At 47.5% G+C, this 21108-nt stretch overlaps 1 protein-coding gene across 4 annotated transcripts in view; it reads left to right on the forward strand.

The window, feature by feature from the left end:
* Positions 1 to 19398, forward strand: part of LOC309598423 (uncharacterized protein) — a 35469-nt gene extending 16071 nt beyond the window's left edge. The window contains exons 6-14 of one of the 4 annotated variants that reach the window (XM_082328985.1): positions 3710 to 3792; positions 7533 to 7688; positions 7819 to 8097; positions 8764 to 8921; positions 12834 to 13042; positions 14871 to 14938; positions 15274 to 15438; positions 16546 to 16669; positions 18017 to 19398. In XM_082328985.1, the coding sequence (XP_082185111.1) occupies positions 3710 to 3792; positions 7533 to 7688; positions 7819 to 8097; positions 8764 to 8921; positions 12834 to 13042; positions 14871 to 14938; positions 15274 to 15438; positions 16546 to 16669; positions 18017 to 18033 (1259 nt within the window). In that variant the 3' untranslated portion in view covers positions 18034 to 19398. The remainder of the gene's footprint in view (positions 1 to 3709; positions 3793 to 7532; positions 7689 to 7818; positions 8098 to 8763; positions 8922 to 12833; positions 13043 to 14870; positions 14939 to 15273; positions 15439 to 16545; positions 16670 to 18016) is intronic. The other 3 variants (XM_082328986.1, XM_082328984.1, XM_082328987.1) reach the window with 3 other exon arrangements.
* The last annotated feature ends 1710 nt before the right edge of the window (positions 19399 to 21108 follow it).

Here is a 21108-nt window from a genome sequence, read left to right on the forward strand (position 1 = left end):
GAGGGATGCAGAGCAGGCTATCGAGCTGCTTCCCCATGCGAGGGAAGCCGTTGGGGTTCACAGGTGGAGTTTTTGTGTAGGAATACACACCACAAAAGCCTCTGGCTGCTTGGGCTGGCAACTGTTGATCAGGCTGCAATTGCATGGTCAGCGTAGGGTCACAGAGGAGAGGAGCTTCCTTTTTTATAGGCCGATGGGAGACTGCGTGACCTTGGGTTTAACCATACTTTGAGTTCTCTGGGGTTCAGAGACCCTTGCACTCTTACGCTGCATGGGACATCCCTGGCTTCTGTCCACACCCGCACTTTCATGGTGCTATTTTAAAAGCCTAAGTGACTTTTGCTGGCTGCTTACTCTTACTGCAGCTGCTACTTGTCTTATTTGTGTAGAGCCAGGTAAGATAACAAATTATTGTGCCAGGTGCTGATTGTATTCCGACTGTGAAACAGTCCGTATCCCAAGGAGGTCGCACTCAAAAGGAATAAGATGATCCCAAAGTAAAAGGCCTGAGGCTAAGGTAGAGGTACGTGCCTGTGGTTCCACAGTAGGCTGGGGCAGAAACGACAGGTTCATCCATCAGCTAATGCTGCCTTACCCTGTCCTTGCTCTGGTGGGTGGGTGTCACTAAGTTAGCAGAGATGCTTTTTGGGGCAGAGAGAAAACATTGTGACATTTAGGTATCCCATCTATTTCAATATACATTTTGCACTTCTCTGTACACTTTTGACAACAAAACCAGTTTTTATACTACTAGAATCCTGTAAATTCTAACATTTAAGCTAGGAGCAAATTAAACATACTTTTTGTAATTAATGGTGTAAGTCTATAAAATGCATTTAATAGTGCAAGTATTGCAGAGAATGCCGATCCCTTTAATTCCCACAGAGTAGTTTGTATTTAGTCTGCTGTTTAATTAGATTGTGGGGTTTTTAAGGTTCACATCTGTTCTTACTTAGATTAGGTCTGGGAGAGTGAAATCTGCTGATGTTTTGTTTGCTTTCTTTTTTTCTCTGATCAACAAAGCCCTAGTAACTGATGAGCACTCCTGGCTTAGAAGGGGGGAATTGAGCACAAGCAAGCGAAACCTAAATATTTGATTGTCTCTCTTCAAATATGTGGCCCCCAATGAAGTAAGAAAACAAATTCTGCCAGAGGAAGGAGAATAATGATCAGAAAAAACAATTCGAAGAGGGAAGCTAGTCAGGAAGGTCGGCTTAAGGCTGAGAGATTAATATTCTCTGTCCATCTTTCCAGGCTGCTGTTCACCTGGTACCCCCTCTCTCCTGTGCTTTAAGCTGGAGGCTGGCTGGTAAATCTTCCCTTACGTATGAGTACCCATGCCATGCAAAAGAGCAAGACAGTCTCATGAGAGGGGGCAAAGACAGCTAGTAGCATTGCTAATGCCTCATTTTCTTTCCTTACGTTCCACTAGTACTTTCTATATATAATGTGCCCTCAGGAGACATGTGCTGGAAGACGTGCCTCTGTCAGTGAGTACAATAGAGAACAGAAGAGGTATCTGAGCAGTGGGCATTGCTTGGGGCTGTTAAAATGGAACTGAGGGATTTTTTGCTAGATTCAATTGAAAAAATGAAACCCTCACCCCAGGGATGCTGGGGGAAAGCAGAAGCCCACTGGGAAGTATGAGGGATTGCTTTCACAGGCGGAGCCGGGTTTGGTAGCTCCTCTCGGGGGTCCTGGTTGCTTTACAGCTTTGGGGCGGCTCTCAGGTGGGTGACATAGCTAGCTACGTGCAGAAGATGCTGGGATCTGGGGACGATGCAGCTGTGCCATGTGGCCCAACGGTTGCGGTGCTGTTGGGGTGTCTGTGCCCTGTTCCTGAAAATCCCTGCTTCTGGAAGAGGTTTCTGAATGCTGGTGAATGGGTTATGAGTATATGCTCAGATAGCTGGCGCTTCCTGGTCTTGTCACCCGGGGCCTCTTTAATCCTGTTTGCCTCCTCCCTCTACTCCAGGCCCTCTCCTCCTGCATTATGAACTACTTTCTCCTCTGCTTTATAGGAACTGCAATCTATTTATGCTGCATTTCACACCCCCAGCACAGCCTGTCCTCTGCTCTGCTCCCCATGCTAATTCTGTACTCTCCTTTTTTTTTCCCCCTCATCACACATTGGCGCAGTCTGCTCTGAAGGCAGAGGGATAGTTTTGATCTTTGAGCTTCTGTTGGAGATAGGGACCCTGTAGTCACAGCTGAAATTTTCTTCCCATTGACACCAGTGGTAAAACTCCTGGTGAGGTCACTGGGACCAGGATTTCACATTTGCCGTGCTGGTGGCAGAGGAGGGACATACAATGGCACGAAGGTTTTGACTTCCAGTTTCTGAATATGCTTTGAAGCTCTAGATGTTACTGAGGTATTGGCTCAGTGAAACTGCAGGATTATTTGGACATGTCTCTCCCACACTTGAGATGCCTTTGGTTCTCCTGAAGGCCTGGGGGAACGTCTGTATTGTAGTCAGAGGGCTTAGCGGTAGCAGTCTTGGGCTAGCTGTCATCTAGCCTGGGCTAGCGGCCTGAAAACATCCCTTATTCGCTGCTCCAGGCCAACACCCGCAGCTGTGTGCGCTTTCAGCGCTGTGTGTACACAAGGTAACTCGGTTAAAGCTGTTCTAGCGGTAGTCCCGTAGGACTTAATTCCATATTTCCTTCTGGCTGCAGGAAAGACAGAGCTGCCTTTTCTCAGTTTGATGTTAAACTTCACCACAAGGTGGAAGAGCACAGCACCCAGCCTCAGTGGCAAAAACGTCCTGTCCCAGGGATGAATGTTATAAAAAAGATATACCACTGTCATCGGAAACATCTATGATCTCGAGCTGGCATCTTGCATGCAATTCAGCCTACAGCAAAGTGACCGTCCTGTTACGGGAAAAATTCCCATCCGTGTCCTGGCAGGCGCGACTGTTTGCAGAGAAATCCCAGTGCATGCGGTTCTGGTGGTATTTTAAGAGAGCTTCAGGATCCAAAATAAGGCTGACGTTTTTTGACAGTCTTTCTTTTTGTCGGAGGATACACAATTCCATTCAAGGCAGTGAAACGTTAAGTGCATCGTGTGTCTTGTCACTGAAGCACTTAGGAGTGTGCAAAGAGCTTGAAAGGAGCCCGACCTGGGGGCTGCAAGGCACAAGCTTGCTACTTAACAGCGTAGGAATAAATGTGCCTGAGGACCAAGTTGTCCTGTGATTGCTTTCTGTAAGTGGGTTGCAGGGGTTGTTTTTTTTTGTGCCGTCCTTTCAAGAGGCAGCTTCTCTGTGCAGGAGGAGGGCACCTCCTTATGGGATCTGCTGTGGGTTCGGGAGACCTGACAGACCTCTCTGGTAGTTGTTTCTCAGCCTTCCAGTTACCACGGGTAGGGGCAGTGACCACTGCTTGCTGCTCTCCATGCTGTTCAGCTGCAATGGGTAAGAGAAATGAAGACACAAAGATCTTATTCTGCTAGCAAGCAGAGCGAGAGCTTGACCCTGATAGCAATAGTTAGCGGAGACACTCCGGAGAGGAGGAAGTTCCTTGGATGGGCAGAACTGCTGAGTGCTGAAAGGAATGATGATTCAGGTTTGTCGGTGTGTTTGGCTAGTCCCTGTAATTCCTGGGCTTGGAGAGATCTATGAGGTCAAGAGGAATTTATGGTAAGGAAGAGAGATACTACCCTTGCGAAACTAGCTTTCTTGAGCAAATTTCTTCTTCTCTTGCAGATACAGTCTTTAAACTCAGAGAAGAGAGCAAGCTTCTTCGGAAGGCCCACCAAGAAGTTCACTCTCAGCTCCTTAGCGCCCAGGTAATCACCAGGGGGATGTCTGTGGCCACGTGGGACGATCTTTCACTGGGGTCTGCGTGCACCATCAAATAGTCTCTAAACAATAAATCTAGTTGTCAACTGTATTCCAGCGTGGTGGTTTGCCTAAAACTGTGCTGGTAGGTGCTGGCAGTATAGATGCATTCTGTACAAGTGAAGTTCTCCAGCCTGGAATCTGTCCCAGTAGCTGAAAATACAGGTGTGCTACACAAGCCACTGTGGTTCAGGTGAGCATGAACCAGCGTATTCCCAACCCTGGAATGCCTCCTGTCACTTACGCACGTCTCAAATACTTCCACCCTAAATGATGATGATTTGCCTCTGTTTATGCCTATGCAATTAATTGCAGAGAGAAATAGCAGTGCAGAGCTGCCTTGCCTAGCTTGCTGAGGCTACAAATAGACACTCAACAACCCTGGGAAAAAGGTTCCCTTCTGTATCTCCCTGTGAAGCCTTAGTAGAGAGGGAGACCTATAAAAATTTGGAAAGAGCTATGTAAAAAAAGAAGTTAGTGTTCAGTAATAAAAGTGTTAGAGCGATGCTTTTGGAGGCTGGGGCAGATATGCAAGTTGGCTTAAGACTAGAGAGGCAGAAAAGCATTTTTCTGCGGGGGGGGGGAACCAAAAATGTTGATATGGTGTTGTGCTCATGCTATGGAGATGGTGTGAGCCTCTTCAGCACACTGGGAGTCCTGACCTCACAGAATTCTGCTCACCCAGCTGAAGCTGGGAGCTCCCAGATGACTTGGGAGAAGGGAGAAAGCAGGATCTGCTGGGAGAAGTGGGAGAAGTTAATATCTCTGCAGTGTCTGTCTGAGGCTCTTGTAATGAGCCAAGACACAAGCAGCCTTGTAAATACACTTTAAAAGTCACGTCGCAGTCTGAATTAGCCTTTTCTGTTGTTAATTAATAGCCTTCTGTCAAGCACTCTCTTGGATTGTGGGACAAGCCCAGAAGCAAGGAGCCGGTTGTGGTTAGATGCTGCTGACAACTGATTCTTCCCCTGAACTGGATGCCGAACTTGAAGTAGAGGCGTGGGGGGTAGTGGGTTTTGACTTCTGCAAGATCACTCCTGAGTTCTGGCCTGATCTGCCCTGCAAAATAGCAGGGACTAAGTGGCTCTAGGGCATTGCAAGCTTCACAGGTAACTGGTTGCTCCAGGCAGGAAGCCCAGGTTACTGACGTTGCAGGCAGCTGGCATTTGATAGCTCTTTGGCTTATGTCAGAGGTGGTTTGAGGGGCCTCAGGTGGACCGTCAGGGTATTTGCCTTGCCTCCCTTCATAATCGTGACTTACCACTGAACGGCTTTTTTTACCCCCCTCCTCCTCCATGTGGCCAAGGCAGTTAGGATTCTCTGCAGTGATGCTGCCTGCAGTGTACTAAACTAAACAAGACTTCTCGTCTCCGTAGGGGTCAGTCCAGCAAGCCCGTACCAGGAATTGAAACAGCATGTGATTACAAACTTCTCCAGTGCCCCTGGCAAGTCTACATTCACGCCTTCTGCTATCAAAATGCATCTCACCCTTCATTTTTAGTCCTCCTGACCAAACTTTCAAAGTAGCTGCCAATATCACTGCTCTGTAGCTTGTTCTCAGGCAGCATTGAGGCCCAGTCGGCTGCCGTCATGCGAGCCCCGGCCATTGACAACTTGGGTCGATATCGGTTGATCAAAGCTCCTCCGTTTGCCATTACGTGTTTCTGCTTTTTGTCTTGCTGGGTCAATGCTGAGTACATTTGCCTCTGGCACGCTGTGTAGCACCAATCCTGAATGACTCTTCAGCAGACTACCCTTAAAACGCTATTGAGCTAACTGTGCTGCATTAGAGAAAGCAATCGTTAGTTCAAGTGCGCAAACTAGCACGTACTCCGAACACCATTAAAAAAAATTGGCTAGAGATGGCTGAGGCTACGAAGTCAAGCACTTGCAGACTGGAAAACATGGTGGCAGCTTTTGTGCTGCCAGTCTTAACTTTTGGCCCCTTCAGTGTTGTGACCAATGGGAAAAACAGCTTGCAGGAAATAGCTCGCTGTCATTTCTTGCCAAAATTAAGAGTAAGCAAGGGTAAAAGGATTTGCCCTGGGTGTGGGAGACAGGGCTCAGCTCCCTGCTCTGAATGTACTAGATAGTCGTGTAACACAGTTGTGCTCCAACCATCTGTCTGGCTGCTACTTCTGGCTCTTATGGAAGTGGCAGTGGTTGATCCCAATGATTTCAGAAAATACTTTGCATGTTTTTGACAATGAGCCTAGTGTTAAAAGTTTTCTGTTCGGTTTTCTGATCTTTGGACACTTTATAGTGTCTAATCGGTGTTTCGTAACACGAAGGTGAATGGAATTGCATGTGCCTTCAGCGGGGCGAGGTGCCATGCGTCAGAGCAGGCACCCACAAAGGCTCCCAGCTGCTTTATCGGCGCTGCAGTTCTTCATGGCAGTGTCGATTTGCGCCGAGTATCCTGTTGGTACCAGATCTTGCTTCCTTCTGGCAGGTGAAAGTTTAGAGGAGTGATTTGCGTTCTAGATGACATGTTCCTTTTCCAAGGATTCAAACGCATTTCACAAGCCCCAGCCAGATTACTGAGCCTGCAGTAGCCGTCACATCGGTTGTCTGCCAGGTAAAACGAGGCACCAAGTGATGTGTGCGCAGCTTGCTGTGATGGGGTACAAACAGCGTGTGCGAGCCTGCGTGTTAAGGCTGGTCTAAAGCTGCTTTAACAGCCTTAACAGGCTTTTGACGGGGACAAGTTTTGCTTTCATCTAGCTTGTTCTGACTGGAAGCAGTCCCCTGCTAGCTAGGGCTATATCCCATGAACTGTTCTTGGCTTCCTTTTCCTTTCCTCATTCCTTTTATGTTAGCTTTGCTGAGTTGTTTTGTTTTTCTAACGTTAATTTTAAGGTCAAATTTCAGGGGGAAGAACTGAAATCAACAGAGCCTGCTCGGGAATTAATTTCCTGCTAAACTTTCCTTGCTGCTTGGAAGCTTTCCTACTCTGTTCAGTCCCTAATTTGGTCCATTTCCAGGTACCCTGGCAAGCATATGAAAAGCTCCCCCCCCACTTTCCTATAAATAACCGGGGTAAGAGTGAGGAGTTTTTCCTGAGTAGCTTTTTCAAGCTGTACTTTTCAAGGTTGGAGATGGAAGAAATAAGCTGCAGTAGAGAGAAAAGTGTTGCATTTGCTTAACAGTCCAGGAGAATCCATTTTCATTTGTCTTGCAAAGTAAATTGAATTGTCAAGTAGGATTATGCCAATTATTGTCAGCCTCGCTGAGACGAGTACATCCACGGAGAAATGCCTCCACAGGAAGAAAAAAAGCTGACCTTGAAAGTACAGGTGTGTAAGGCACAGGAGGAGAGGGAGCCACCAGGATACAGCTCTTGTGCAAAGGCAGGAGTTATGTCAATGGCTCGTGCGCTAAATAGCGCTGGTCACAGAGTCGGTGTCGTGGCTCAGCACTTCCAGGGTAAAAGTATGCAAGAAAATAAGATGCCAAAGGGGGAATACAGAATATCCGTGAAATCTGGAGGGAAAGCTGAAGACTAGCTTGGTTTGTCATTCATGGTTGTGGATTATCTCCAACCTTTCGTATATATAAAATACATATATCTTCTTCAGTGGTGTATCTGTGCTGAACAACTGGCCATAAAAGAGTGGCTACTCTCAGCAAGTTGTTGTTTAACCCTGTTATTGTGTGATGTTTCTCCGTCCCCTTCTCATCCCCTCAGGCCCAGATGGAAGAGTTCAGGCAGCTCAAGGAAGCTCTACAGAAGATGCCAAGCTTCAAAGGAGGAGGAGCTGGGAAGGGGCAGCAGCCACTTCAGGTGCTGAAGGAGCAGCCCATGGCACCAGCCAACAGCCCGCTGCAGCTCGTGCGGCAGAAGGTGTGGTACCCCCAGGCAGCCGCGGGATGGAGAGTTCTGCAGGGCTTCTGTGGGTTTTCAGCACGGCGCTTCGAACTGGAGGGAACTGAGCTCGTTCCTCGAATTTGCTCTTGTCCTTTCTTCCTTGCAGGCTTTTCCAGTCAATCCGGAGAATCGCCCTGTTGGGAACCCGCTGGCATCACAAGTCTCTGGGGTTCAGAAGCAGGCAGATGGCCCTCTGCTGCAGGGCCAGAATTCACACAGTAACGATGGCCCGAGGCCGCAGGCCAATGTGCCCTTGACCCATCCAGCCCCGCTGCCAGATGCTAATTCACTGCCAGATGCTATGCCGGCCTGGCCAGCGAGACGCGGGGATGGCCACGTGATCCGATTCACCCGGACCATGAACAGCCTGCCAAATGGGAACCCAGTAAGTTCTGCACGCTTGGTGCTTATTTGGTGCAGCCCTTGCTTTTGAAGCTCAAAGCTCTGATATTTGTAATGACGTGCATGTCCGCATTCCGCTTCCCTGATGCGGAAACTCTCCTGGCCTCAGGTTTCGGGCTCCCGTGTGCTCCGTGTTTGTGGTTTAGTGGCTGGGCTCAGATGCACGGGCTAGGGTTCTTGTTCTGGATCCTGCTGATCTGCAAAGAGTAAATCATAAAAGCAGCTCCCTTGCCTCCTGAGGTGATTGAGAGTGAGCTTATAGAAAGCAAACCTCTCAAAAAATGACAATAATTGCAGTGTGGTTAGACTATAATTACAGTAACTATTATAATGGTAACGTGTGGGGTTTTTTTAGAGGCGGCTGTGTTGTTCCTCTTTTTTGGAGATTCACCTACCCAAGACAAGCTTGGGTCACACAGGATCCAAATTCCTTCCTCTTGGCTGTGTGGAAGGAGGAGCACCTCTCGCTGCAGGCTGGCTGGACAGGACTGTAGGTTTGTTCTGGAGCGCTTCTGCATCTGTTCTTTGACAAGGATTTTTGTGGCCCATAAGCCTGCCCAAATGCAAGGGACATCTGCAGGTATCTGATAAGATTAGGAGCTTGTGTATATCCTTGTGTATATTGAGTATGCATGCGTCTTCTCTGCAGGATCTAAAGATGGTGATGCGCATTCAGGTGAAAAGCAATGAGGAAAGCCAGGCTCCTGGATTGTCGCTATCTGATCTGAAACAACCCTCTGCAGCAGAAAAACCCCAGATGCCAGACGACCACCACTCTACAGGGAGCAAACAGGCGCAAGTGCAAAGGTTGGTGAAACAAAACTCCCTTCTGCTCTCAATGTTCAGGCTCAGAGGTACTGTACAGGCTGGTCCCTGGTCTCTCTCGTTTTGTGTTTATTGTGGTTTCTGCTTGAAAGATGGCTGAAGAAAGTGTTAGTTATTGGTCCCGCTGTCATCTAATTCTTGTAGCTGTATGTTGCTGCCAGGTCTCTATCTCGGCTGAAGCAGAAGACTGGTCATGGTGCAGGCAATGTTGTGTGATTGAATGCACAGCCTGCTGTGGGTGCTGTGCTGGCACACACAAAAAAAAGGCTCTTATGTTCTTGGTGCATGCTCTGTAGGCTGCTTTTGTATTTGAACTGTTTGTAAGTGTTTGCATGGGGAGGAGAGAGAAAGAGGAGTTACTGCTGAGTGAGATCAGGCCGGCATGGATTTCCTGCTAGGTAGAGAGGGCGAGACGGGAGTCTGAACCGACTTCAAGAAATCTCCTTGTGATGGTGACTTAAATATCCTGTTTTGTTTAGCAAACTGAAGAAATTCTGCGTAATGGAAGTGACCCATCTGCAGCAGCAAGGGTGGCTAAAATTTCCTTTGGTTTCTATAAATAAGAGGCATTAAGTTGTATATTAGAGCTGCAACTTGCTAATTTTTTCCACTAATTAATCAGTAATCTGCCAAGCTCTGCTGGAACAACCAGACACTGATGATCTGGAAGCTTCTCATCTCCAAGGTTATATGGTAATCTAGAAGCAGCAGGCAACCAGCCCCCATTAGGTACTAGAGTTTCTTCTGGTTTTGCTTCTAGGGCACAGACAAATTCCCAAATTCTGTATTCTCTCTTCTGTGTTTTCTTTCCTCCCAGGGAATGGAGCTTGGGTTCCTGGTGCCAGTGCTAGGGATTTTCCTTCACAGAGCCTGATTAGAACATGAGAAGTCAGACAGGTCTGAGACCTGTGATCCTGAAACTATGGGTTTTATGCAGAATGGGGCAAAACAGTTTACAGCAGTAGCTTATGCCAGGAATGAGGGCACAGCCAGAATCCATCAGACAGCCCAGGCTTTTGTCCTGTCTATATCCCTGCATGCCTGCAGTTGAGATGATGGAGTGTACATCAGCTTCAGCTTCATCTGGTGGAGTCCAGCCAATTCAACCATATCAATACAAGGATCAGGGTTTACAGTAAAAGACTTCGAACTGGTACAATCTTCTGAGCTTAGCTGAAACCTTGGTATTAAAATTCCCTGCAACTTGGGACTGTTGCTCATATTGGACGTCGCAGCACAATGTGTTCTCCAGACTTGTTCTTGGGGTAAACGGGAGAGGAGAGCTCTGGGGAGGGGAGTCCCTTGGAAAGGGCGGAGGTTCAGAGAACAGCATGAACCTACCCATTTCATGCAGGTGACGGAACGGGTAATTCCTACAGTACGTTACTTGTGTTGCTGTAGTACCTGGGAGTCTAGTCAGGGACCAGGATCCCGTTGTACGGGATGCTGTACAGGCAGGAGAAACTGTTTACTCTCTCAGCAGCACTTGCAGAAGACCAGTCTGTTTTGCAAAAGGAAGAAAATGTCTTTCTGAGGCTGCAGTTCATCAAAGTCTGGCCATAATCCAAAAACTGACTCTGAAAATAGGGCTTTCTCATTTAACTTATCCCCTGCATGTGTCCAGGTCATATCTGCTCAGTTTACTGGAGCAAAAATTTAATTTCTGGTTTATCTGTAGAGGAGACTTCTGGATGTCATTTTAAATTCAGCCTGATCCTACCCATTCATCTCTGCCATTTTTGTTTGTTCACTTAACCTGTAATCTTCCCAGGTCAGAGAGTGTGCTTTGCATATTTCTTTAAAGGGCAATGCCTTCTCCACATGCTTTGATAGAGAACATCTGCAGGGACACACAGAGTAGCAGCACAGAGGACATTCTGCCTTTTCACAGGGAGGGACTTGGGTGGGTGCAGCTGATGGTGAGGGTTGACGTGATGGCAGAATGGCCCTTCCCCAGCTCTGTAGAGCCTAGAGAGGATACCATCGCTACTCTGTGAAACAGAAAATGCAAATATTGGATTTGTTTGGCAAATTATTTCCGCAAGAACAGAGATCAGGGTGTGTTTGGTGTGCTTTTCTTTTCCTGGATCTACCATCAAGAAATGACTGGGCAGCTGGAGGCCGTTATTTACACTGCACGAGATTTGTGATAAGGAGTGCATAAACCAACTTTTTCCGGAAGGTGTCAATGCCAAGAACAATATCAAACCGCAGCAGAGTACGAAAGAGGCCATGCGTCCAATGCCAAGAACTGTTGCGTTGGGTGGCTGAGACCGGCAGATTCCAGATGAGCTCTTGCTGGCCAATTTGCATTTTGATGGTTTTATAATGGGGAAACCTGAGCTGAAGGCTGGGTTATGATTTTTCTTACTGAAAGTTTTGTGTGGTGGTAGTATGCTGGCTTTAAAAAGCTGCTAAATCTAAGGCCACTTGTCCTTTCTCAGCAGTTAAAAACTTAAATGTCTTAAGTAGGCTTTCGAATCTCAGCTGGCTCATGTAGCAGGACAGATGAGAGCAAGCAGCAATCCTGCTTGAAACTGGTGGTAACTTAGGTTAAAAGTTGTTTGTTTCAGTCACTTTTGAGAGTCCCTATTACTGGGATTTCATCCCTTCCTTTACCCTTCTTTGTTTCTGAAGGTGTCCCTAAGCAAGGATATGTGGGAAGAAAACATTCCTTGTGAGACAGCCCTGCCTTCTGGGCTTTTCAGGGCTTCGCTCAAACTATTAAGAAGATATTCCGTTTCTCTGACCTCCAGTTCATTTCCATGCAGTGGAACGGTGTTAGGCTACTAAGCACTCTGCTGCTGAGCCTCTGCTTGGGTGTCCCGTGAGCTGTGCTACTGCTGCAGGCAGAGAAGCGTTAATGACAAATGTGTTGCGTTTGGCGTATACCTTGATAGCAAGGACTTGTCCCTCTGAGGCACTTCTGTGAAGAAGGAAGCAGACCCAGATATTGATGTAGACGTCAGGAGGAGGGTGTTTGAGGTGGAACCGTTACAGAGGAAGGCATTCCTGGCTATGGCTGCCTGGCAGGGGTTGCCTGAACTCTCACAGATAGAGCTGTGTATGGATAATGGATTTTTGCAGGTCAGTAGATGGATAAAAATATTTGGGGGGGGGTGGTAGGAAAAGCACTAAATTGTATTGGAACATGGCTTCCCTCACTGAATGAAGAAACAAAAATATTTTTTCCCATGTTCACCTAAAAAAACAAGCGAAACAACATCTGAATTTTTCCTTTCAGCTAGTTCTGTTTTCACTGTTTGGGTTTGTGCAGGGGACAGATGCATGCTGTGGAAGAGTTTTATAAACATGCTGTTAAAGTATCCATCCCAGTTGCAAAGTTTCGTGAAGAGCTTGTAGCTTTAAAAAACAAATTACCAGACCACAGAAACTGTCAATTTTGTATTGCAGCTTTCCTGTTTATTTCGAAAGGTTTTTTTCTCCTTATAGGCCAAAATTCTACAGTTTTACTTTAGTAGCATCTTCATTTCAAATTAAGTTGGAACAATAAAGAGGACTTATGTTTTTGATGTTTTTTCAAAAACTTAGATTTGTGTATTTGGGTATGTGTGAGGCATGAGTAAGTATCTATTTAGAACTGGAGTTTATTGCTATGTGGATATGTTCTTGTACCACGAATAGTATTAAAGCAGTTCTACAATAAATTGTCTTTATAAAGCATAGCTTATTTTGTACTTATGTGGCATATTAAATGTCCTGTTTCAAGCAGATATCACATAACTAGTTTTGCCAAAAAGTTAAATTAGGACAAACTTCTGCATGTGTTGGAGTTTGTTTTCTTTGCTTCCCCGTATGAAATAGCATTATGAAATATCTCTTGATATACTGAGGCGGGGGGGGGGCCTGTTTTGTTTCGTACCCTTGTTGCAGCTGGAAAGCCCTAGTTAACAACGTGAATGCCCAGATGGATGACCCCCAAGGGCCCGGTTACCCAAAGAGCCTTCATTCTGATCCCAGGCCTGGGCAAGAGGGGCAGAAAGGCAGCGCGCAGCCACCCCATCAGAAGCGAGGGGAAGAGCATCAAAGAGCTGATCGGGAAGGCGAGAAGGAAAGGACAGATGATGAGGAACTTGAAATGGGTATGGTTTCCCTAATCCTATGCTGTACAGTACTAATTTATTGCTAATCAAGGTGGGGAGCGAGAAAAGCTTTCTGCTTAAAGGAAAACCTTATGACTCTTGAAAAATTCTTGTGCTTTTATTGTCCTTGGTCAAATGAAAAACCTGGACTGTTTTCCATTTTTGTTCCCTGTTGTCCTGCATCCTCACACATTTCCAAAGTAATGGACTCAAAATCGGTGCAAGTTAAATCAATTCTTCTTTCTTTCCTATGGGAGTGATGGCGAAAATGTCAAGACTTGATCTTAGTCTCCCATAAGAATTGATTTAATTCTTTTAGAAGTGGATTTTCTGACTTAAGGCAGAAAATTTCCCAACTGTCCTTAAGGGGCTAAAAGCAAATAAATTCCAGGGCAGCTAGTTGCATTTGTCAGGCAGCCAGCAGAGCACCTCCTTGCTGCAAACAGACTCCGTCATCAATTTGTCTTGCACATGTGGAAATAACCGGTAAGATCCGGACGTCAGCTAGTTACCTTTGTCAAAAAGAGATGCTGAAATGCAGATATGACTAATGCGAATTCTGTATGTTGCTAGACTGAGGCAGAATGACTAAGTAGGTGGCTTTTCGCGTAGCTAATTTTTTTTGCTGCGGTCTTGAATGCAGTGAGGCAGGGAAGCTGGGAGCTGAGACTCCTGTGAGGATCTCATTTGAAATGCTGACTTGCATCCTATTAAACGTGATAACGATGGTCTCAGCCTGGTTTCTTGACAGTAGATTTTGGCTCTGGATTTGGAACAGAGGAGGGATGTCACGAGGCAGAGATGAAGGTCAGTGGTTCTAACTGAATCTTGGATCAAAAGGCTGAAATCACCCAAGGTGGGTGCTTGCCTCCGAGGCTGTTGGCTCGGTTCACTCTGTGCAGGTGAAGTCCTCCCTTCCAGAGCAGCAACAGTTGGGTAACGGCTAATGTGCACAGGGATGCCCGTTTGGAGAGGAGCGTTGGCATTCCTGGGCTTCCCCACAGCTCTGGTTAGCTGCTATTTCATGTTTTGCTGACCTGCTTTTCAGCAAGTCCCCTTAGAGGAACTGAATTAATTGGTTCATATCAAAGTGAATTCTACCCTGAAAAGAAAAGGCCTCACAGCAGGTATAAGGGAGCATGAGGACCAATAGCCCTTGACCTCTGTGTCCTAATTGGAATTATGTCAGAGCCATAGCCGATTCAGGGTGAGGATTAGGCCTTTACTTAGTTGAAAACAAAGGCTATATTTTTAAAAGGCTATTTTTAAAGGCATTTTTCTCTTATTAGTGCTCTCCTCCTGCCCTGGATGTCCCCCAGCCTGACACAGGGAGCCTGCCTTTTGTTCTGACGATATCTTGTCAGCAGCCGAGGAAGGGGAAGACCATCCCAGCCATGGTCTGACTGGCTGCACGGCTGGATTGCTGCTATAGACTGCCCAGACTTAGCAGTGGCATGAGAGAAAGGTGCATCTTAATATAGGTCAGGGGCTGAATTCAGAGGTTTTTTTGTCTTTGTATCATATGTGCTATTTGGTAAGTTAGGGGCGTGCTTCAACACATGCTTATGCCCCAGCCTTGGGGATAAGGAAGCAGTTTTGGCAGCTGTAGGAGCATAGTGCTGCTTTGCCCTGAATTCTTGCAAATGGCATTGAAGAAGCGTTCCTCTAAAAACATACACAGAGCGTTGTCTGCCTCAACCTGCAGGCAGGTCGCGACAAATCCCTACTTGGCGTAGAGTTAATACAGCCGCTCCCCCACAGCGGGACTCTTAACTGGCGACGCTGACTTTTGAGAGAGTACACTGATAAGTGTCCTTCTTCCTTGCAGATGCAGGAGTGATTGAGAGAGAGGAGGACTTGCATTCGCAGAAAGAGACTGTTGTCCAGGAACCAATGGTAAGTAACACCGTCAGGCTGTCATCCAGATGAAACCCTAGCTCTGAATAAGAATCCAGCTGTCCCACTTAAGTCGATGCTTTCCCAGAAGTAACATTACATGCCAGATTATAACAACAGCATGCAACTCCGAACTCCTTGGTTCTGGAGGGATTCAGAGGGATAATGAAGACTGGGGGTTTTGTTTTTAGAACCACTAACATGCTTGGAGAGAGGTGCGACCGAAGCGCTACAAGCCAGCGCCTCCTGCTCGCTGGGGAAGGCAGGCTCGCCTTGGCCTCTGTCTCCCAAGGGATTTTCCTGCCTGGTATTCACAAGAGGCTTTTCTTGTCCAGATGCCAGATGATGCTGCAGACCCTGCCCAGGATCCCAATAACCAAGGTGAAGATGAGTTTGAGGAAGCTGAGCTGGAGAGACCTGACTTTGAAGAGAAGGTGGGAGGTTTGGAGAAGTTCAAGGAGCCCAGTGTCAAAGAAGAGTCTAAGGAGAAGCCACTGAAGGTGACTGACACAAGGGCAACCAGCAGGGGCCAGGGAGAGACCCCCAGCTATGAATGGGGGGAGGCAGAGAGCTTAAGGACTCAAAGGAAAACATGGTGTTCCTGGATGGATCCATAATCCCACTGCAGGGATACGGCAGGCAGGGGAAACCTCTTTCAGTGGGTTGGTCAGTACCAGAACTTGTTCTGGCCCTGTCCTCTCTGCTTGTTGAAGTCAGCCCTAGCATTTGCAGCACCTACGTGGCTGGAGAGACGTTGAATAGGAGATGGCTCGCTCCACAGCTGTTACTGCAGAGGTGCTGTACCTTTTCAAGCACTTGAGAGACCAAAACCAGAGAGAAGAATATGGGCCTATGCTCAGGGTCTGGTCGGAGCAGCCGTTGCTGTTCCTGGGATGGGTATGCAGCAGTGACAACATGTGAGAACTCTGCCTCCTTGTTTGCCTGCCTGCAGATGGAATCCATTTATTCTGCAAAGTGCTTCTTGCTGTCTGAAGCCAGACTCTGCATCAGGGAAATGTTAGCTTGTTTTGACAAGCAGCTGAGTGTTGCTTGTTTTTAAAAAGGAGTGTTTTATCTGTCAGGGTCTAAAATCATGATTAATAGTGAGGTTTAAAAAAAAAAAAAAAGAAATCCAGGCCAATGAAATCAAATAAGAAAGAGACGCTGGCATCAACAGAGCAACACCTCCTTAAGATTAGTGAAAATGTGGAAAGAATTAGTGACATAAATACCTGACTTTCAGGCAGGGCTGTGCTGTGCTCCCTAAAGCTCTATCCTAAATAACTTGTAGATTCCCTGCAGCCCCGGGACTTGATGCAAGAGCAGCATGTGCAAGGGCCCTGGCCCTGGGACCTTTCTGCAGGAGAGGCCTCTCTTCCACAGTGGAAGGAGCTGGGCGGTTGCTGCCAGCAAGTGGGAAGAGAGATTGGGTGGAGAAAGCACAAATGGAGTTTGGGTGGCCTCACTGTCTCCCTGCTGCCCCCCGATTCCTGATCTGTAGCCCAGTCTTCCAGACCTGGGGCTCTAATGCGAGAGCTGTGTCCCTGGCCAGGAATGGAAGTAGGCTGGGGCACTGTCAGCAGTGTCTGACTTTCTGTGTTTTTCAGGATGCTGGCAGACCTGCCAAGCCCAGGGAAGACCCCATGGATGACTATCAAGAAGATCAGGAGCAAGAAATTGTACGACACCAAGGTTCTTCCTCTTTCCCTCTCTGGTGTGATTGCTACCTGGGTATGTTGGTAGCTGGGAGCTGAGTATGACTTAGCTTTTAGGAAACCAGATGTGAGCACTGACTTCAGTTTTGTCTCTGGCTGCTCAGTGAGGTGTGTCTCCAGAACAAACCTGGAGCCCACTTACCTCTGCTCCCTTTTCTTTTTCAGGTGTTCAGAGTACCCTTTATGCTCTGTCTCCCCTCCTCATTTCTTTCGGCATCAATCTGCAGCAGTTGAGCTGTGAGATGCTTACCAAACAGCAGCTGGGGTGAATTACGACCTGTGCCGGTGCAGCTAGGCAAGATCAGTATGCGTTTCTCCAGGCATCACCCTGGGTTTATTCCTGTGGTGAGAAATTCACAGGGACCCCTGTAGTCTGCTGCTGCACAGGTCCTACTGGGTCTAGCCTGTGTCTGCGGAAGAGCTGGGGAGAACTACACCTGTGCCTTAAGAAGGGTCATTAGGTTGCAGCCAGCAAGTCAAATAAAAGTATGAGTGGCAGAAGAATGCGATGTCCCACTCCTGAGGCAAGTGTGGGAGGTGGTGCGTTGGTTGGGCCCCAGTTGCTCTATTTGGCCGAAAACAGGTATTATTGCTGTCTCTCAGAGCCCCAGGACTGCTGTAGTCAGTGACAAGTCGGCATTCCTCTAGGGGAAAGATTGGAGGCCACGAAAGATTGAGAGCATGAGTACTAGAGAGGATCACCCTGATGCCTTCTGGCTCATGTAGATAGAAATGAAGGATCCTCTTCCAGTCTTGTTCATCTTCTCCTTGCCCTTTGTGAGTGGCTGCTCCTGGCTTTTTCTGCAGTTTCAACGTGATTGCTGAGGAATTGAGGGTTTGGGCTGCCTGCTGGCAATGAAGGGGGTGGGGAAATAAGGGGTGGGCAGAGCAAAGTTGGTGTCAGGAGCAATCCTTACCCTATGTGTAGAACTTGTGCACTGGATAGTTGGACCTAAAAGGGCCGATGGAGGCTGTGCTGGCTGCTGCACATCATGGGTGGGATTTGTTACACAGTTTTAAATTTGGTGGATGTAGGATATCTTCTACTTGTGTAGCAGTGGCAACAGGCTGAGATGTTAAAATTGCATTTTAATGCCAGGATGTTAAATGTGCTTAAAATGAACAGGCTGATCATGGCAACACAGGCTTCTTACCTCTGTGTGTTGGCTAAGTGGCTTGCCAATGACATCTAAAGGTCCCTGGCAGAGATGGATTCTTCCCCGTTTTCCCGAGTTTCCCAAGCTGGGCTGGTGTGGTAGAACAGCTATACTCAGAAGCAGCATGGTGTGCTGTTAGCTAGGGTCTCCTTTTCCAGGCCTTGCTGATATTTTTTTTCCTTCCTGGCTGTTCCCTCTGCACCCAGGAGGATCATGGAGGTGAGGTGGATGACAATGATGACCTGGAACTTGTCCAAGACCAGAAGGACCATGCAGGCATACAGGGAGCTGATGGCAAGAAGGATGACTACTACTGAAAGATGCTGAAGGAAAGTGGAATACGCTAGGAATGAGGGGATGGGAACTCCTCCTGGGAACTGGCTCCTGCATTAAACACTGCCCAGAACAGTCAAAGGCAGGAGGAGAGAACTGTCTTCGCAGGCACTGAGCAGGGTACTTGCAGATGCGCGTTACATCTATGCGGGGGGCCATCGCTGCCTCTCCGGTCAATAGCATGGAAGTGCTCTCAGACTGTAGGAATGATTTTATCCTGCTGCTTCTCTTAGAAGCACTTCTTGATTCATTGTGTTCTTCACCCTCTTGTTTTCCCTATCCCCTCCCAAGCTGGAGAGTTTTTCTTATTTTTTTAACCCCCTGGGCAGCAGAGGGGTGCCTGAACTGGTCCCTGGACTTATTCGACTGATTGCTAATACAAAGGAATCTGTCTTCATAAAATATTTTGCTCAGTAGTGTTTCTTTAAAACAGCCTTTGCTCCAATCAGAGTAAGGTGGAGAGGAAGTTAGCCTGCTTTTTTTCTGGAGTAATGCAAGGGTGACAGCTAACCACGAGCACCGGCAGAAATGACCGTATGCCAGCCAGTGTAAGTGTGTGTGTGTGCATGTGTGTATATGAACGACTGGATCCTCTTTCTGGTGCAGAGACCCTTCCCAGTGACCCAGAGTAGAACCCTTGGCGTTCTCCTTTCCGTGGCTTTGAGCTGTGACTGTCCTGCTGGGCTTGGAGCCTCCCCATCTAATACTGTGCGTCTTGTCTTGACATCGCTGCTGCACCCTGTGTTCCTGGAGATGTGGGCTGGCCTGAGCTAAGACAGGCTCTTCTGGGATGGCGGCAGGGACTGCCACACAAAGAAGCAACAGCAACCCTGCGGTAACCTCTGCAGGTCACCAGCCGCGGTGAATGAAGAGCTTCACGGCACAGCTGCCAGTCCCTCTGATGGGATATTCTTTTTACTTTGCGGAGCACTTTGGTGGTGTGGATGCCCCCAGTGGGACACGAACAGAGTCTGGGAAGGGCCAAACTATCGAGTGCTTAAAGTTTCCAATTGCAAGCAGCAGGATGGGAACAGACATCCATTTCTGTTGCGGGTGCGTTTGCTCAAACCTTCCTACGATTCACGGTGCCGCTGCAGCATCCCAGCAGAGCTGTCCCTACTCTGCCCTCCCCAGGCAATCGGCAGAATGGGTCAGAGCATATCCCAGCCTGCGGCTGCCTCTCAGACCCGCCACCTCCTCCCTCCCCATCCTCCTGACATCCACTCCGCTTCTGGCACCTCCCTAGGCTGTTCAGGATTCCCAAGCAAGCATAAAAGGCTTGCTGAGGATGAAATTTGGTGCACAGGAGGCGGGGGGAAAGAAGTGAGGAAGAGCATTCATGATGGTAGATATGAAGGAATATGTGGAGCCTAACGCAATTCCATCTGGTTCAGCTTCTTTCCAGTCTCCCAGCATTTGTCAGGGAGCTAAGATAAGTTTTGCTCCTTCTAGACTGGTCTGGTTTTTCATCAGCAAGCTGGGTATTTCTAGTGTTCTGTTGATTCAGTAGATTGAAATCTGTGGTGCTTTACTTAGTCTCCAAAACACATCTTGCCTGACCTGAGATAGAAGGAATGGGTCAGCTGGAGTCTCTGGAATTTAAAATGGAGGCAGCTGGAAGGAGAATGGGCTTCATCGTGGTATCTCAAAGCCTGGGACCTGGTTTACTCATGTGAACAAGGCAGAGCTGTCACATCTCCTACCTTGGGCAAGACCTATGCATCTGAGCTGTCTCCTGCTTCCTGATCACCATGTCAGAAGTCCTGGACGCTGGGACCTCGCTCATCAAACGCAGCTTGTGGTTGAATGTCGTGACCTGATGAAAGATCAGAGGAGGGATCTGTGTTCCCTATTTGCATTAGTTAAGCTTTCTTTTTTTTAATCCCTTGTTTTGGGGCTTATTTTATAAGCACTTTTAGAGACTTGGAAAAACAATATTTATCTCCTAATAAGCTTTTGTCTTTTTCATTCAGACAGTATTGACTTTTTTTTTCTTCCACTGATTCTAATGGAGCTTGAAATTAACATCTTATAGGACTTTCTCGTTCTTTGGTTTTATTCTGCTTGTGTTTCTTACCAGCACAATCAGCTGTGCAAGTCAGACTCTGGGGTAGATGGGAGCAGTTAATGTGGTTGGCTTTCTGCTCGCTTTGTGTGGAAGCAACAAGAACTCTGCTTTTCCAGATGCTGCCCTTTCTAGAGCTGCAGCATCAGGTCAGCTGGGCGGCACTGCTGGTTGTTATGGAGTCCAGTGGAATCATGTTGTTAGGGCCTCACAGACCTGGTCTGCTGCTTGCCGAAATTGGGGAGGATGGACTTGTGCACTGAGACCATGAAAAGCCTCACTGCAACAGTTTTGAACTGTGTTCCGTAACCACGTGAGAATACAGAACTCTGCACGGGTGAATACTGATGCTAGCTTGTGGGAGGACGTGAGAGTGCTCTGGGCTGCAGAGCTCTACCTGCAGGCGTGCCTGGGCACCTTATCGCAGCTAAGTTAAAGTCAAAGGCGGAGCACTACAGTCACTGTAGAGCTGTTGTCAGCAGCACTTCAGCTGCAACCCAGCACTTAGGATGAGCTTTCTCAGGCCTGGAAAGGAGCATTCAATCTGCAGAGCATTCTCTGCATACTCGTTTTCTTCTTTTTTCTCCCAGCTTTCTCCTGGATCCAGGAGTGGTCCAGCTTCTATTTAAATGAAGCTATTTCCTTTGAGAGCTTTAGCAAAACCCCAATTTATAAATAGTTTTCTGATCTTTCTATTTTTGTATCACGCCCTAGAATAGCCTGCTTTAAGTGTAGGGGTATCCAGCCTCGGTGTGCACACAGATCTCCAGAGAAGACAAATGCTGTTCTAGGGGCTCTGTGCTCATCGTACTACTTGGTATCTTTGTGGGCAGAATAAGCAAAGGTGCCGGAGGCAGAACAGCAGCCAGAGGCTGTTCCAGGCAGTCTAGGAAAAGTTCT

The sequence above is a fragment of the Platalea leucorodia genome, assembly GCF_965183815.1.
Source record: "Platalea leucorodia genome assembly, chromosome: 17".
NCBI lineage: Eukaryota > Metazoa > Chordata > Aves > Pelecaniformes > Threskiornithidae > Platalea > Platalea leucorodia.